Source organism: Hemiscyllium ocellatum, chromosome X (assembly GCF_020745735.1).
Source record: "Hemiscyllium ocellatum isolate sHemOce1 chromosome X, sHemOce1.pat.X.cur, whole genome shotgun sequence".
Taxonomy (NCBI): Eukaryota; Metazoa; Chordata; class Chondrichthyes; order Orectolobiformes; family Hemiscylliidae; genus Hemiscyllium; species Hemiscyllium ocellatum.
The window spans coordinates 21,387,716-21,404,180 of NC_083453.1; the positions used below are offsets into that span (position 1 = coordinate 21,387,716).

At 44.9% G+C, this 16,465-nt stretch overlaps 1 protein-coding gene across 1 annotated transcript in view; it reads left to right on the top strand.

Moving 5' to 3' along the window:
- The first annotated feature begins 2,522 nt into the window (after positions 1–2,522).
- The window catches only part of bloc1s1 (biogenesis of lysosomal organelles complex-1, subunit 1), a 100,892-nt gene continuing 86,949 nt past the window's right edge, over positions 2,523–16,465 (top strand). The window contains exon 1 of the mRNA XM_060820926.1: positions 2,523–2,666. Coding sequence (XP_060676909.1) covers positions 2,606–2,666 — 61 coding nt within the window. The 5' untranslated portion in view covers positions 2,523–2,605. The remainder of the gene's footprint in view (positions 2,667–16,465) is intronic.

Genomic DNA, 16,465 nt, shown 5'->3' on the forward strand with positions numbered 1-16,465 from the left:
CCCTAGGACAGCCCACCCCGGTACCCACCCAGAGTGACAGCAGTCAGGACGGCCTACCCACCTTCTGGTTTCACTAACCACCCTCAGCACCTTCCAACCACCTCTAGGCAAACCCACTCCGGAACCTGACCGGGGTGACAGCGCTGAGGATGGTTATCCACCTTCCAGCTCTCGGTCTGCCCCTATGTACCATTGGGCTCTCACCCACCCTGATGCACCATCTGGCCAGTGGGCTTCCACACACTTTCTGGCCACCTATAGGACAGTCTGTCCCCCTTTGGGGGGGGGGGGGGCAGTGTGCAGGGTAACCCACAAGCCTTCCGGATCTCAGCCTGCCCCTACATGCCCTCTGGCTCTCAGCTGCTCTGACACCTTCCAACCACCTCTAGGACAGCCCGTCCCGATCACCCCTTCTCGGGACGACAGCGCTCAGAACGGTCTACGCACCATCTGGCTCTCAGGGTGACTGGCATCAGGATGGCCTACCCACCCTCCGGCTCGCAGGGCGACAGCTTTCAGGATGACCCATGAGCCTCCCAGCTCACAGTAAGGTCTGCCAGACCCAGGGATACACAAGACAGTGCAGATGATAGACCCAACAAACATGACAGTTAATCATCAACAAACAGAGTCCTTTCTGGTACAGAGTCCAGATATAGAGTCTTCAAAAATAGAGTCCATTCTCAGGAACACAGACTCCACTCCAGTTTACAACATGCATTGTCAGAAGTGGAGTCCACTCCAAACTGCAGAGTCCACTCCCAAAGGCAGCAAATGCACACCCCACAGCACACAAGTGTTCAGTCTCCATGGAGCCCTGGCCCATCCTTGGAGAGCCAGGTCCACTCACAGGAACACAGTACATTTTAAAGGAGCAGTTAACTCACAGGGGTTTTGGTCCACTCTTGAAGGCAAGGTCTTTTCCCAAACTCCAGGATACAGCAAGTGCTCACCTCCCAGCACACAAATAGGTGTTCAATCTTCAGAGGCCCAGTCCCAGGGCTAGGCCTCCCCACAGGAACAGCTCCTCTGGTGAAATTAGATTAGATTAGACTTACAGCGTGGAAACAGGCCCTTCAGCCCAACAAGTCCACACTGACCCGCCGAAGCGCAACCCACCCATACCCCTACATTTACCCCTTACCTAACACTACGGGCAATTTAGCATGGCCAATTCACCTGACCCGCACATCTTTGGACCGTGGGAAGAAACCGGAGCACCCGGAGGAAATCCACGCAGACACGGGGAGAACGTGCAAACTCCACACAGTCAGTCGGCTGAGTCGGGAATTGAACCTGGGTCTCAGGCGCTGTGAGGCAGCAGTGCTAACCACTGTGCCACCGCGCCGCCTGAAGAAGGGCTTATGCCCGAAACGTCGATTCTCCTGTTCCTTGGCTAAATAATTCAGCCAGTTCAGAAATCAGAGTTTCTGTTTCCTTTTTTGGGAGGGGGAAAACAACAGTAACACACTGACTATAGTACCAGCCAGCATAGAGTCAGTCCCCTAAATTGAGGGGACTCTGAATCTCCTGTTTATATCTGTCAGCCAGGGCTCCCTGATAGGGGCTGTTAACCTTGGCCCATCAAGGATCTCATACTCAATAAGATCCACCTGGCACTCATTCCAATCACTACACACACAACTTGGATTCCATCAGGACACTCAGCTCCTGAATTCATTCCAGCCTTGGTTTTGCATCAAGCAATTCATCTCCGGACTCACCAAAACATCTTCAAAATTGACAAGGCACATGTCAGAAACATGATGGAATGCTCATCACTTTCCTGGCTAACTCCAACGCAAGCTTAACCCCATCCAGGACAACGCAACCCACTTGATTGGCACCACCACAACAGCAAGTGTACCATTAACAGGATGCACTGCAGAACTTCCCCAAACTTCCTTTGACAAGAATTTCCAAAGCCACGGCCACTATCATCTATGAGGACGAGGACAGCAGATACATGGAACATTCACCTCCAAGCCACTCACCATCCTGTTTGGAAATACACTGTTTCTTCAGTGTTACTGGGTCAAACTCCTGAAGCTCCCTCCCTAACAGCATTATGGGTGTAGCTACACCAAATGGACCAGTGATTCAAGAAGGCAATTCACCACGACCTTCTCAAAGGCAACCAGGGATGGGCAATAAATACTATCCCAGCCATCAATGCTCATATCCTGTAAACAGATGAAGAAAAGGCTCCTATGTTCTTCTTTAAAATAACGGCATGGAATCTTTTACATCTACACAATAGGGCAGATGGCATAAAATCCCATCTGAAAAATGGCACCTGACAGTACAGCAATGTCTCTGCACTGTCTTGACTAATGTGCTCAAGTGGAATCTCACAGGTGAGCTGGACAAACATGACCCCAGCATCCATGTGTTTAAATACATTTTGAATGTGCAAAGCTCTCAACTCATTAACACTGATTATACGTTCCCAGTGCCTTGACAGCTCTCTTTAAAGAGCAGCCAAGGCGGTTATTAAACTGCTCACATGATCAGAACCGTTCTGTCTCCTCGCGCGAGATCTGCGTCTGAATTCCATGTTCGTTATCTGCGCTGCGTTTCGCTCTGCAGGAACTTCTCCGGCGTCATGTTGTCTCGTTTACTCAAAGATCATCAGGCCAAGCAAAACGAACGCAAAGAAATACAAGGTGAGTCTAAACATTTAGTGTTCTCACCACTGGAGCCTAACTTCCCTTTGACGTCCAAGAGCCCGAACAATCATTACCCGTTCAAGTGTGTGGGTCTTGCGTACGGCCTGAGCAAGGCCCAAATCTCCATGGTGACGGACCTATCCTGCTGCCGATTGGTTCTGAGAAGCGGAACGTCTGCCCAAATGTGGAGCGCAGCTCTCAACCCGCTTTCCTGATTGGTACATTGAGCTGTCAATAATAATGCAAGCTGAGGTTTTCGTTTTTTCTACTTTAACGATAAAAACACAATCAATAAAGCTGTTGGATTGTCTAATAGTTGGTGTAAGAGAAAAATTATACTTGATGAAATTTAACTACAGTCATGCATAATGTTCACCTCCTCTATCTCATCGTAAACTACAGCTTGATCAATCACAAGATAATTGTGAGAAAGTGAGGACTGGAGATGGTGGACAAATCAGAGTCGAAGAGTGTGGTGCTGGAAAAGCACAGCAGGTCAGGCAGTATCCAAGGAGCATGAGAGTCGACGTCTCAGGCATTAGCCCTTCTTCAGGAATGTTTGGGGGGAGAAAGGGGGTTGAGTGATAAATAGGAGGCTGCGGGTGGGAATGAGGGGGAAGGTAATTGGGAAGGCTGTAGGTAGATGCAGGTGGGGGGTGGTGGTGATAGATCGATGGGGAGGGTGTAACGGATAGGTGGGAAGGAAGGAAGGACAGTTCAAGAAGGCGGTGCTGAGTTGGAGGGTTGGATCTGGCTTGGGCGCCTCCACCACCAAATGCAAGCCACCCAATGACTGGAGGAAGAGTGTCTCATCTTCCACCTTGGGACCCTTCAACCACGTGGCATCAACGTTGACTTCACTAGTTTCCCCACCTCCCACCTCATCCCAGAATCAACCTTTCATCTTGGCACCACCTTCTTGAATTGTCCTATCTGTCCACCTTCCTTTCCACCAATCTGCTCCACTTTTCCCTCCGAACTATCACTATTATCTGCATTTACCTATCGTGTTCCCAGCTGCCTTCCCACCCTCCTACAAAACATAGACTCTCCTGCTCCTTGAATACTGCCTGACCTTCAGCGCTTTTCCAACACCGCACAATATAATTGTGTTTAAGCTAAAAAATTGCTCCATGTTCCCACTGTTAAAATTCTCCTACCATTTAATATTCTCCATTATTTTGCATTGACAACTCTTCAGGGCCATCATGAGCATGAAATTGCTGAGGTTTATGTGGCAATGAGTTATGTTTCTACACCAACAGTGAACATTTTGGATTTGTTATTACTTGTCTGTGTTGAAGGGGCAAAAATTGTGCATTTTGTTTTTCTTTAGGGTTTTTAAAGTGTTTCGCAATTAACTATTTGATTAATGATTTTGTTGTCACTATAATATATGCAATCAGGACATCCAACTTGCAGATGTTAGAATAATAGAGGTGTATAGCATGGAAACAGACCCTTTGGTCCGACTCCTCTATACCGACTAGATATCCTAACCTAATGTAGTCCCATTTGCCAGCACTTGGCCGATATCCTTCTAAACCTTTCCTATTCCTATATTCATCCATATGCCTTTTCAATGCTGTAATTGTACCAGCCTCCACCAGTTCCTCTGGCAGCTCATTCCTTACATGCACCACCCTCTGTCTAAAAATGTTGTCCCTTGGTCCCTTTTATATCTTTCCCCTCTCACCCTCAACCTATGTCCTCTAATTCTGGACTCCCCCACCCCAGGGAAAAGACCTTGTCTATTTATCCTATCCAAGCCCCTCATTATTTTATAAACCTCTATAAGGTCACCCCTCAGCCTCCGACGCTCCAGGGAAAACAGCCCCAGCCTGTTCAGCCTCTCCCGATAGCTCAAATCCTCCAACCCTGGCAACATCCTTGTAAATCTTTTCTGAACCCTTTCAAGTTTCACAACTTCCTTCCAATAGGAAGGAGACCAGAATTGCACGCAATATTCCAGCAGTGACCTAACCAATGTCCTGTACAGCCGCAACATGACCTCCCAACTCATGCTGTGACCAATAAAGGAAAGCATACCAAATGCCTTCTTCACTATCCTATCTATCTGCGACTCTACTTTCAAGGAGCTATGAACCTGCACTCCAGGGTCTCTTTGTTCAGCAACACTCCCCAGGACCTTACCATTAAGTGTATAAAGCCTGTTCTGATTAAACAATAAATGGCCAGTTAATAAAACAAAGAAAATGGATGCTGGAAATCTGAAACAAAAACGGAAGTTGCCGGAGAATGCAGGTTTGGCAGCATTTGTGGAGGGAAAACGGAGTTAAGAGAAAGCTGTTGGGGCCAGTTTGTTAGATATATTCAAGAAGAAGCTGAACATGGCTCTTGTGGCTAAAGGGATCAAGGGGTCGTGGGACAAAGTGGGAGTGGGATACCAAGATTACATGATCAACCGTGATCATATTGAATGGTGGTGCAGGTTCAAAGAGCTGAATGGCCTATTTCTGTACCTATTTTCTATGTTTCTATTTTTTTTCATGTTTTGGGTCCAGTTACCCTTCTTTAGAACTGATAGTAGCGAGGGAATGCTGGTATATATGCTGAAGATAGATAGGATATTAAGGTGGGGGGTAAAGGAATAAGCGATAGGTGGCGATGGATACCAGAGGGAGAGGAGAACTGTTGGGCAGACAAAGGGATGCGAAATGGTAAGCCGGGGGGAAAGAAGAGCTGCTATTGGGGACTAGTTAATGTTTCTTGTGGTGAAGGAAGCATGTTGGCTAACACAGTGGAAGAATACCTGCTCCTCAACTAGCGTCATGAGATTTTACTATGTCCCCCTGAGCAGACAGATAAGAAAAAAAATAAGCTTTATTGTTTCTTTCAATATCCCATTGTATTGGACTGAATATGTTGAACTGTCCTCACTATTTTGTAGGTAACTGCTGTATCCAGCAAAAGTCTAGCAAAATGTACTAGTTTAATAGCTAGTTGATTTTTTTTTTAACATGCCATTGGTTGAGCGATAAATGTTGGCGAGTTGATGAGAAGAACACTGCGGTTTGAGCAGCGCAGTGTTGTGGGGCATTTAACATCCATCCAACGGTGCAGATGGGATCTCCCTTACGGATCTCAACTGAAAGACAGCACCTCTGGCAATGTTCCACTCAGTACTGCACTGAAATAGATGCCTGGATTAAGTGTTAAAGTCCTGAAGTGGATTTTAACTCGTGGCATTCTTATTCGGCAGTGAGCATGTTGCTAACAAGCCGGGTTTACGTGTTTTTGGTATAATCTATCATTCAAATTTGTACAAAGAACTGCAGTAAAGCAGAAGTGGGGATATTTGCTTCTGATTGCGCAATGTTCAGCAGCCTTCGCGGTGTCTCAGACACTGAAGCAGTCCATGTTCAAAAGCTAAAGATCTGGACAATATCCATGCTAGAGCTGACAAGTAGCAAATAAATATGCTAGACAAGTGCCACGCAATGACCTCTCCAATAAAAGATAATTAACCACCGTTCTTTGACTGACATTCAATGGTGTTAGCATCACTGAATCTCTCACTATCTCAACATCCTGGGAGTTAGTATTGACCAGAAACTCAACTGGACTTTTCACGTACACACGGTGGCTCCAAGAGCAGGTCAGAGGCCAGGAGTACTGCAGTGAATATCTCGCTTCCTGACTCCCGACATGCTGTCCACCATCTACAAGGCACAAGTCAGAAGTGTAACGGAATACTCCCCACTTGCCTGGACGAGTGCAGCCCCAACAACACTGAAGAAGCTTGACACCATCCAGGACAAAGCAGCCCCCAGTTGATTGGCACAGCATCCACTCCCTCCTCCACCGACACACGGTAGCAGGAGAGTGTACCATCTACAAGATGCCCTGCAGAAATTCACCAAAGATCCTTAGGCAGCACCTTCAAAACCCACAACTAGAAGGACAAGGGCAGCTGATACATGGAAACACATTCTCTTCCAAGCCACCCACCATCCTGACTTGGGAATATAAGACTGTTACTTGTTGCTGGGTCAAAAATCCTGGAATTCCCTCCCGGAGAGCATTATGGACCTACCTATGAGGTATTAAAGAGTTAATTTGCACTGCTGACCTGCAGGAAATTGGATGTCTCTAGGCGAGGGTGGGATGTCTCTGTCTCAGGATGGTATGTCTCTGTCTTACAGGTAGAATGTAAGGAATTTACATTCTCATACCTCGTTATTCAGAGCCATTTGCTTGGCCATTTCCTAGTTATTTGGAGTAAAAGAATCACATTCTCATCCCCTATTCAGAAATCAATAAGAACATTGCAATTAAAATTCTGACTGCTCCCTGCAGGTTAAAAAAAAAGATTCACAACAGATCTGGCCATTAAGGGATGATTTACATTATATTGTTTCTGGAAATGATGTGATCACTACATTGTGGCTTGAGTGGCATGTGACTGTGGGGGAATGGTGGGTGGGGGTGGTTGTCTTCTGGGTGTTACTGACTATATTATGAAACTCTTGTTCCTTTATACAGGGTCTGTCCCTTACAACTGTCCCTTTGTTCAGAGAAATCCCTTGACATGGCTTCGCAAGCATTGCAAAGAGTGTTGAGGGTTCCTCCGTAGCTTGTATTTAATAAATTTTGGCTGTTCACAGAAGTTGGCATATTGCAGTTGCATCCTCGAGAAGAGGAACCTAACACCTACAGCAGGTGGACTGCAGCTGTTCAAGAAGGCTGCTCACCATCACCTTCTAAATGCTGGCCAGTCAACAGCACCCACGTCCCTTCAGTGAATTTTTAAAAATGTCTGGTCTGTGTATTATCAGCTCTCAGCAGAGGGAAGAGGAATGCCAAGGTCAACCTGAAGTGGCAAAGTATGTCAGTGTGATCCTGAGGTGGGAACTTTCATCAAATCGCACCATAGAAGCAACCCTGAAGCGCCATTTTGTAATTATTAACAGAATATCAATACGAGTCCACAATAGCTCAGAATTTTTTGGAGAAAATCTTTAACTTTGCCCACAATCCTCAACTAAACAAGTGATAAAACGTTCAGTAAACCTGTATCTTAATGCTAGAGATGTCCATGTTCTCCTGTAGTTTTAATGTAACTAATGTCATTGGCCTAGATCCAGAGCTGGCTTTAAGTTGGTTAGTTTTCCAAGTACTATATCATTGCTTTTGAAGCTGTTGCTGAGTTTTTACTGGCCTTGCTAAGTTGGTTATGTAGATTTTGAAAGCTAATTTCAAGGTTCAGATGGCAGTTACAAACCACTTGATCAACTGAATTATGTGACAAAATTACTTTCAGTCATTAATGAACCAGAATGTTTTAATATGAAGACTGAAGGATTCCTGTTGACTACAGCCTGAAAGCTACGTACTGTAGACTCTGAATCATAGAATCCCTACAGTGCAGATAGAGGCCATTTAACCCATCAAGTTTGCAATGGCCCTCCAAAGTGCACCCCACCCTATCCCGTAACCCCACATTTACCATATAGCCTGCATAAAATGGGGCAACGTAGCATGACAAATCTACCTAACCTGCACATCTTTGGACTGTGGGAAGAAACCCGCACAGACGCGGGAGAATGTGCAAACTCCACACAGACAGTCACCCGAGGGCGGAATTGAACCCGGGTGACTGGTCCCCGGCACTGTGAGGCAGCAGTGCTGTCCACTGAGCGACCGACTGAGGAGAATTGCTAAATAAACTAATAAAACTCCTGAAAAAGAAACAGTTATTGCTGGAGAAATTCAGCAGGTCTGGCAGCATCTGTGGAGAGAAAACAGTTAACGTTTTGAGTCCAGTGGCCTTTCTTCAGAACTCCTGATCTGATTGGAGTCTAAAGAAGAGACAGCTGAGAAGCAATTGCATGCCTTTTTGAAAGATTCAGTAGAGACAGCCACAATGCCAGAGACCTGGCAGATAGCCAATGATATACCAACATTTGTTTAACAAGGAAATAGAACATATTCACAAAACTTTGTAGACCATTGGTGAAAAATGATAGAATGCCAAGAAAAGGCAAAACTAGACCACTCCCACCCTGTCATCTCCTCAGCAAATGGCAGGTCTTGGTTCTTCATTGAATCAGAGTGTAGTGCCAAGATGTTTGCCACAGATAGGCAGGTATCAAACCTAGGAGAAAATGAGGACTGCAGATGCTGGAGATCAGAGCTGAAAATGTGTTGCTGGAAAAGCGCAGCAGGTCAGGCAGCATCCAAGGAGCTGGAGAATCAACGTTTCGGGCATGAGCCCTTCAGGAAGGGCAGTTCCTGAAGAAGGGCTAATGCCCGAAACGTTGATTCTCCTGCTCCTTGGATGTTGCCTGACTTGCTGCGCTTTTCCAGCAACACATTTTCAGCAGGTATCAAACCTACCTTAGTTGGAACACTAATCAAAGTCCAATCTGAGCTACTTGCTTGTTGTCTAGCAAGCTGAGCTGAGTTGAATGGTACAAATGCATCTTGAGGAAAGGCTGCGCAAGTATATTTGGGAGATTGGAATAGAGGGTTATGCAGGTAAAGAAAGAAAGGAAGAGTGGGCATTGGGAAGGTGTTTCCATTGGCAGGAGAGACGAGGACCCAAGGGCACAACCTTGGAGTAAAGGGAAGACCCTTTTTTAGAATGGAGATAAGGAGAAACCTCTTGAACCAGAGAGTGGTGAACCTGTGGAATTCATTGCCACAGAAGGCTGTGGAGGCCAGGTCTTTGAGTAGATTTAAGCCTGAGATAGATAAGTTCTTGATTGCCAAGGGGACAGAAGGTTATGGGGAGAAAGCGGGAGAATGGGGTTTAAAAAACCGATCCACCATGATTGGCCGAGCAGACTTGATGGGCTGAATGGCCTAATTTCTGTTTCTGTGTCTTATGGTCTTATGTCTAAGAGGCTTGACTGGTTGGACTGAATGGTCTTTTTCTGTGTAATGTATTCTATGTAATTCTACCTAATGCTTCTTTTATGGAAAATTGTCCATTAATTGTATCGTGACAAATTTTAAAAGAGCTCCATTACATTTTAAAGATTGACATAGAATGCTACTTGTTCACTCTGCAGCCCAGTCCCAGATGACTTAAAATAAGAACAGATTGTGGATCACTGGAAGTTTGGGCTTTTTTTTTTTTGGAGAGAGGTCCTTTTCTCTAGATATGTAAAAATGTGTCTGGCGAAGATCTAAGTTGTGATGCACATCGTCTTTGATTCCACGGTGTTGTACAAATCTTTCTTCACAATAACGAGGCAGAGGAACAATTTCTGACTAATAACATTGGCAAGTGCGTGAATTATATGTTTCAGTGCAATGTTTGCAAATAGATCTAATAAGATTTGCCAAACACTTCATTAGAGAGGAAGTGCTTCTTAAAACTAGCTGAAATTATAGAGCAATTTTCAAGAACAGCAGGGTGTGTTTTTTTTTTCAAGCAATGTTTCCACCTCCATGACCCGGTAATTAATCATGATGGCTTGACAAGTTGTAGAAAACTTTGTCCAACGACCTCCATTATAAAGCTGTACAATCAGATTTGTGTGTGTAATTGTCTTCTAAACTTCACATTGCTACTGACATGTAGGTAATACCGTATAATGTTTTATAATGATTAAGGACTGAAGTATTAGTGGTCTTTGCACACTTTCCCCTTCATTCGTTGCAGGCAATTTTAGGCACTCATTACAATTGGCAACCTTTATTCACAGCAGCATCAACTCCAATCTCCATCATGCTTCCTGCACAGAGGAAGGTGTCTCAAGTCACCTTTTTTACTTTGCGAAGATGAAACTGGATTGCCTGCATGGTGGGGAAGGAGAAACCTTGAGGATCGGAGGAGGCATTATGGCATAATGGGAAAAGGAGAGTTTGAAAATAGAAGGAGGTGGCAAAGCATAAGGACAAAGGTAGGGAGTTTGGGTGGAGCTGCCATTGGTAGTCCCTGGGATAAGGACTGATGTGATATCAGAGGAACAGACACTATTACGAGGGCTTAAGGTGGAGAAGACTGATGATGCATGTTTAAATCAACAAGGACGAGGATCTTGGCAAGGTCAATGGGAATTGGAAACTTTGAAGCAACATGGCTGATGGGGAGTGTCTGTGTCTTGTTTTTGAAATAGGGGTTAGCTGACAGGTAGAGAAGACGCGATTTAAGATGATGAAGCTGCAGATTGTGGTTTCAGCAGTAATAGAAACGTTTGAAAATGTTGTGGTAATGGAGGGAAGTAACTCCATTTTGAGGTCAAGTATTCACCGAGCTTTTGCTTATCCTGACCTAGTTCAAGAGCCAAGGAAGTTAACAAAGCCAAAGCAAGCAGGCAGTGCAGAATTGGGGGAAAAAAAATGTTGGTTTTGCTAATGGTAAACTGGGAAAAGATTTACTGTATTGAGTTCTTAATGTCAGCGGTTATTCTGAGAGTGTTAACAACATCCTTTCAGAGGATTAGAAGAATCTCTGGCTAGTTGTTACCTTGCACATGAAGGCTGGCTTTGTGTTATCACTAATTGTAACCTGTGAAAGTTTCCTCCTGTGAATCAAAGGGTGAATACCCCAAGGGACATATGAATTAGTCATGTATCAAAGGACAGGCAGTGCAATGATCCAGAGTTTTCTCGTGGACAGGAAGAGATATAATGGAGTGGTTGAGAGTTCCAAGTATGAGTGAGATGAAGAGGAAGACCAAGAATCACAGAATAGATAATCAAAGGCATCAGTCTCATTGGAGCTAGCAGTTAGGAAAAAAAACAGAATTTGTATTCCTTGTTGCACCTCTCATATCCTCAGGATACCCCAAAGTGCTTCACAGTTAACAGACCGGTTGAAAAGTGTAGTCCATGCTATTTGTAAGCAAATGTCACTGTCAGTTTGTATGTGGTAGGGTCGCACAAACAGCAGAGAGCTAATTGACCAGTTAATGCATTGTGCTGATGGTAGTTGAGGGAAGAATGTTGGCGAGGAGTTACTATGCTATCTTACTGAGGAATAATCCGAGTAGGATCGGCTGATCATTCCAATGTTGATATTGGAGGACGGGAAAAATTTCTGGCTGTAAGAGCTGCTCCTTTTTTTTTTGAGGTATTTTAGGTGTTGGAGGTGATTTCCTCGAATTCCAGGAGCAGCAATTCCTGTTTTATATGCTGTTGGCATTGTTTCGGAACTTTGGAAAAAAAAGTCAAAACAACAGATTAAGAGGGAGAAGAGCAGACGAAGGTAACTCGTGGTGAGGACAGAGCAGGAGAGAGAGAGAGAGAGAACCTGCACAGTTACTGTCTTTGCTGTTTGAATTCGTGTATCGCTGGACATCGGTGTGCATCTGGGAAAATAAACAAACAGTGAAATTCACAACTAATCTTGGAGGAACTGCTGGGCAAAGTTACACTGCACAGAATCCGATAGGTTAATCGCTGTTTTAAGTCTGTCCAAGAGAAAGGCTGCAGTAGTGAGTATAGTGGGTTCTTTCTTGATTATATGTTTTTGGAGATAAGTCTCTTGATTAAACTTTAAAATAAAAGCTATAGCTATTAATTTTAACCTGGGGCAGTGTTTGTAGAGGAATAAGACCGTGTTATTTTGAGTCTGTAGATTGTGAAGGAGCAAAAATGGCCTTTGCAGTGATATGTACTTCTTGTCAGGTGTGGGAGTTTAGAGAGTTTCAGGGTTACTGCGGATTATATCTGCCATAAACGCTGTTGGATGCGAATCTTATCGGATCGGTTGGAGAGACAGATAGAAGCGATGAGGAATTTGCGACAGCGACAGTATGTGATGGATGGCAGTTATAGGAGGGGGGGGGGGGGGAGAGGAGTGTCAGATACAGTCATATAGATGGGTTAACTCCAGGAAGGGTAAGAGAAGTAGGCAGCTAGAGAAGGAGTCTTTTGTGGATATACCCATTTCAAACAGGTATGCTGTTGTGGAAAATGTAGGGGGTGATGGATTCTCAGGGGAACGTAGCACAAACAGCCAAGTTTCTGGTGTTGAGACTGACTCTAATGCAACGAGGGGTACGTCGGCTTCCAAGAGATCAATTGTGTTAGGGGATTCTGTAGTCAGAGGTACAGGCAGACGTTTCTATGGCCAGCAGAGAAAAAGCAGAATGGTGTGTTGTTTCCCTGGTGCCAGGATCAAGCATGTCTCTGAGAGGGTGCGGAATGTTCTCATGGGGGAGAGGGGCCAGCAGGAGGTCATTGTCCACATTGGAACCAATGACATTGGAAGGGAAAAGGTTGAGACTCTGAAGGGAGATTACAGAGAGTTATGCAGAAATTTAAAGAGGAGGTCCTCAAGGGTAGTAATATCTGAATTACTCTCAGTGCTACGAGCTAGTGAGGGCAGGAATAGGAGGATAGAGCAGATGAATGCATGGCTGAGGAGCTGGTGTATGAGAGAAAGATTCACATTTTTGGATCATTGGAATCTCTTTTGGGGTAGGAGTGACCTGTACAAGAAGGACGGATTGATCCTAAATTGGAAGGGAACGAATATACTGGCAGGGAGATTTGCTGGAACTGCTTGGGAGGATTTAAACTAGTGGGACCCAGGGAGATAGTGAGGAAAGAGATTGATCTGAGACGGGTAGAGCTGAGAACAAGTGAGTCAAACAAACAGTCAGGGCAGGCAGGGACAAGGTAGGACTAATAAATTAAACTGCACTTATTTCAATGCAAGAGGCCTAACAGGGAAGGCAGATGAACTCGGGGCATGGTTAGGAACATGGGACTGGAATATCACAGCAATTACGGAAACATGGCTCAGGGATGGGCAGGACAGGCAGCTTAATGTTCCAGGATACAAATGCTACAGGAAGGATAGAAAGGGAGGCAAGAGAGGAGGGGGAGTGGCATTTTTGATAAGGGATAGCATTACAGCTGTGCTGAGGGAGGATATTCCCAGAAATACATCCAGGGAAGTTATTTGGGTGGAACTGAGAAATAAGAAAAGGATGATCACCTTATTGGGATTGTATTATAGACCCCTCAATAGTCAGAGGGAAATTGAGAAACAAACTTTGTAAGGAGATCTCAGCTATCTGTAAGAATAATAGGGTGGTTATGGTAGGGGATTTTAACTTTCCAAACATAGACTGGGACTGCCATAGTGTTAGAGGTTTAGATGGAGAGGAATTTGTTAAGTGTGTACAAGACCATTTTCTGATTCAGTATGTGGATGTACCTACTAGAGAAGGTCAAGTTTTGCACCTACTCTTGGGAAATAAGGCAGGGCAGGTGACTGAGGTGTCAGTGGGGGAACACTTTGGGGCCAATGACCATAATTCTATTAGTTTTAAAATAGTGATGGAAAAGGATAGACCAGATCTAAAAGTTGAAGTTCTAAATTGGAGAAAGGCCAATTTTGATGGTATTAGGCAAGAACTTTCGAGAGCTGATTGGAGGCAGATGTTCGCAGGTAAAGGGACGGCTGGAAAATGGGAAGCCTTCAGAAATGAGAGAACAAGAATCCAGAGAAAGTATATTCCTGTCAGGGTGAAAGGAAAGGCTGGTAGGTATAGGGAATGCTGGATGACTAAAGAAATTGAGGGTTTGGTTAAGAAAAAGAAGGAAGATATGTCAGGTATAGATAGGATAGATCGAGTGAATCCTTAGAGTATAAAGGCAGTAGGAGTATACTTAAGAGGGAAATCAGGAGGGCAAAACAGGTACATGAGATAGCTTTGGCAAATAGAATTAAGGAGAATCCAAAGGGTTTTACAAATACATTTAAGGACAAGAGGGTAACTAGGGAGAGAATAGGGCCCCTCAAAGATCAGCAAGGTGGCCTTTGTGTGGAGATACTAAATGAATATTGTGCATCCGTATTTAGTGTGGAAAAGGATATGGAAGATATAGACTGTAGGGAAATAGATGGTGACATCTTGCAAAATGTCCAGAGTACAGAGGAGGAAGTGCTGGATGTCTTGAAACTGGTAAAGGTGAATAAATCCCCAGGACCTGATCAGGTGTACCTGAGAACTCTGTGGGAAGCTAGGGAAGTGATTGCTGAGCCTCTTGCTGAGATATTTGTATCATCGATAGTCGCAGGTGAGGTGCCGGAAGACTGGAGGTTGGCAAATGTGGTGCCACTGTGTTTAAGAAGGGCAGTAAAGACAAGCCAGGGAACTACAGACCGGTGAGCCTGACCTCGGTGGTGGGCAAGTTGTTGGAGGGAATCCTGAGCGACAGGATGTACGTGTATTTGGAAAGGCAAGGACTGATTTAGGGATAGTCAACATGGCTTTGTGCGTGGGAAATCATGTCTCACAAACTTGATTTTTTTTTGAAGAAGTAACAAAGAGGATTGATGAGGGCAGAGCAGTAGATGTGATCTATATGGACTTCAGTAAGGCATTCGAGAAGGTTCCCCATGGGAGACTGATTAGCAAGATTAGTTCTCATGGAATACAGGGAGAACTAGCCATTTGGATACACAACAGGCTCAAAGGTAGAAGACAGAGGGTGGTGGTGGAGGGTTGTTTTTCAGACTGGAGGCCTGTGACCAGTGGAGTGCCACAAGGATCGGTGCTGGGCCCTCTACTTTTTGCCATTTACATAAATGATTTGGATGCGAGCATAAGAGGTACAGTTAGTAAGTTTGCAGATGACACCAAAATTGGAGGTGTAGTGGACAGTGAAGAGGGTTACCTCAGATTACAACAGGATCTGGACCAGATGGGTCAATGGGCTGAGAAGTGGCAGATGGAGTTTAATTCAGATAAATGCGAGGTGCTGCATTTTGGGAAAGCAAATCTTAGCAGGACTTATACACTTAATGGTAAGGTCCTAGGGAGTGTTGCTGAACAAAGAGACCTTGGAATGCAGGTTCATAGCTCCTTGAAAGTGGAATCGCAGGTAGATAGGATAGTGAAGAAGGTGTTTGGTATGCTTTCCTTTATTGGTCAGAATAGTGAGTACAGGAGTTGGGAGGTAATGTTGCGGCTGTACAGGACATTGGTTAGGCCACTGTTGGAATACTGCATGCAGTTCTGGTCTCCTTCCTATCAGAAAGGTGTTGTGAAACTTGAAAGGGTTCAGAAAAGATTTCCGAGGATGTTGCCAGGGTTGGAGGATCTGAGCTACAGGGAGAGGCTGAACAGGCTGGGGCTGTTTTCCCTGGAGCGTCGGAGGCTGAGGGGGTGACCTTTATAGAGATTTGCTAAATTATGAGGGGCACGGATAGGATAAATGGGCAAAGTCTTTTCCCTGGGATCGGAGAGTCCAGAATTAGACGACATGGGTTTAGGGTGAGAGGGAAAAGATATAAAAGAGACCTAAGGGGCAACTTTTTCACGCAGCGGGTGGTACGTAATGGAATGAGCTGCTAGAGGATGTGGTGGAGGCTGGTACAATTGCAACATTTAAAAGGCATTTGGATGGGTATATGAATAGGAAGGGTTTGGAGGGATATGGGGCATGTGCAAGCAGGTGGGACTAGATTGGGTTGGGATATCTGGACGGGTTGGACCGAAGGGTCTGTTTCCATGCTGTACATCTCTGATATTAGTAAGGATTGAAAAGGGTAGTTGCAATTCCAAAAATCAAATTCTTGTCCAGACCTTTGCTGTTGTTCCTCACTTGAGATTGTAGGCAGAGGAACCTGGTTGGTTAATAGGATAATTACTTTCAGGGAAAGGGCAGGGATTAATCGAATAGCTCTATTTAAAGGGTAAAGGCTCAGATATTTTCTATATCAGCCTGTTTGGAGATGTTTTGACACATCTTTGTAGCGCATGAGACTTGAACTCCTGGCTCAGAGATAGTGTCCCTATCACCATGCCACAGGAGCTCCACTACTGAAGGGTCAGTACAGACAAGAGGTTGATTGGCCTGCA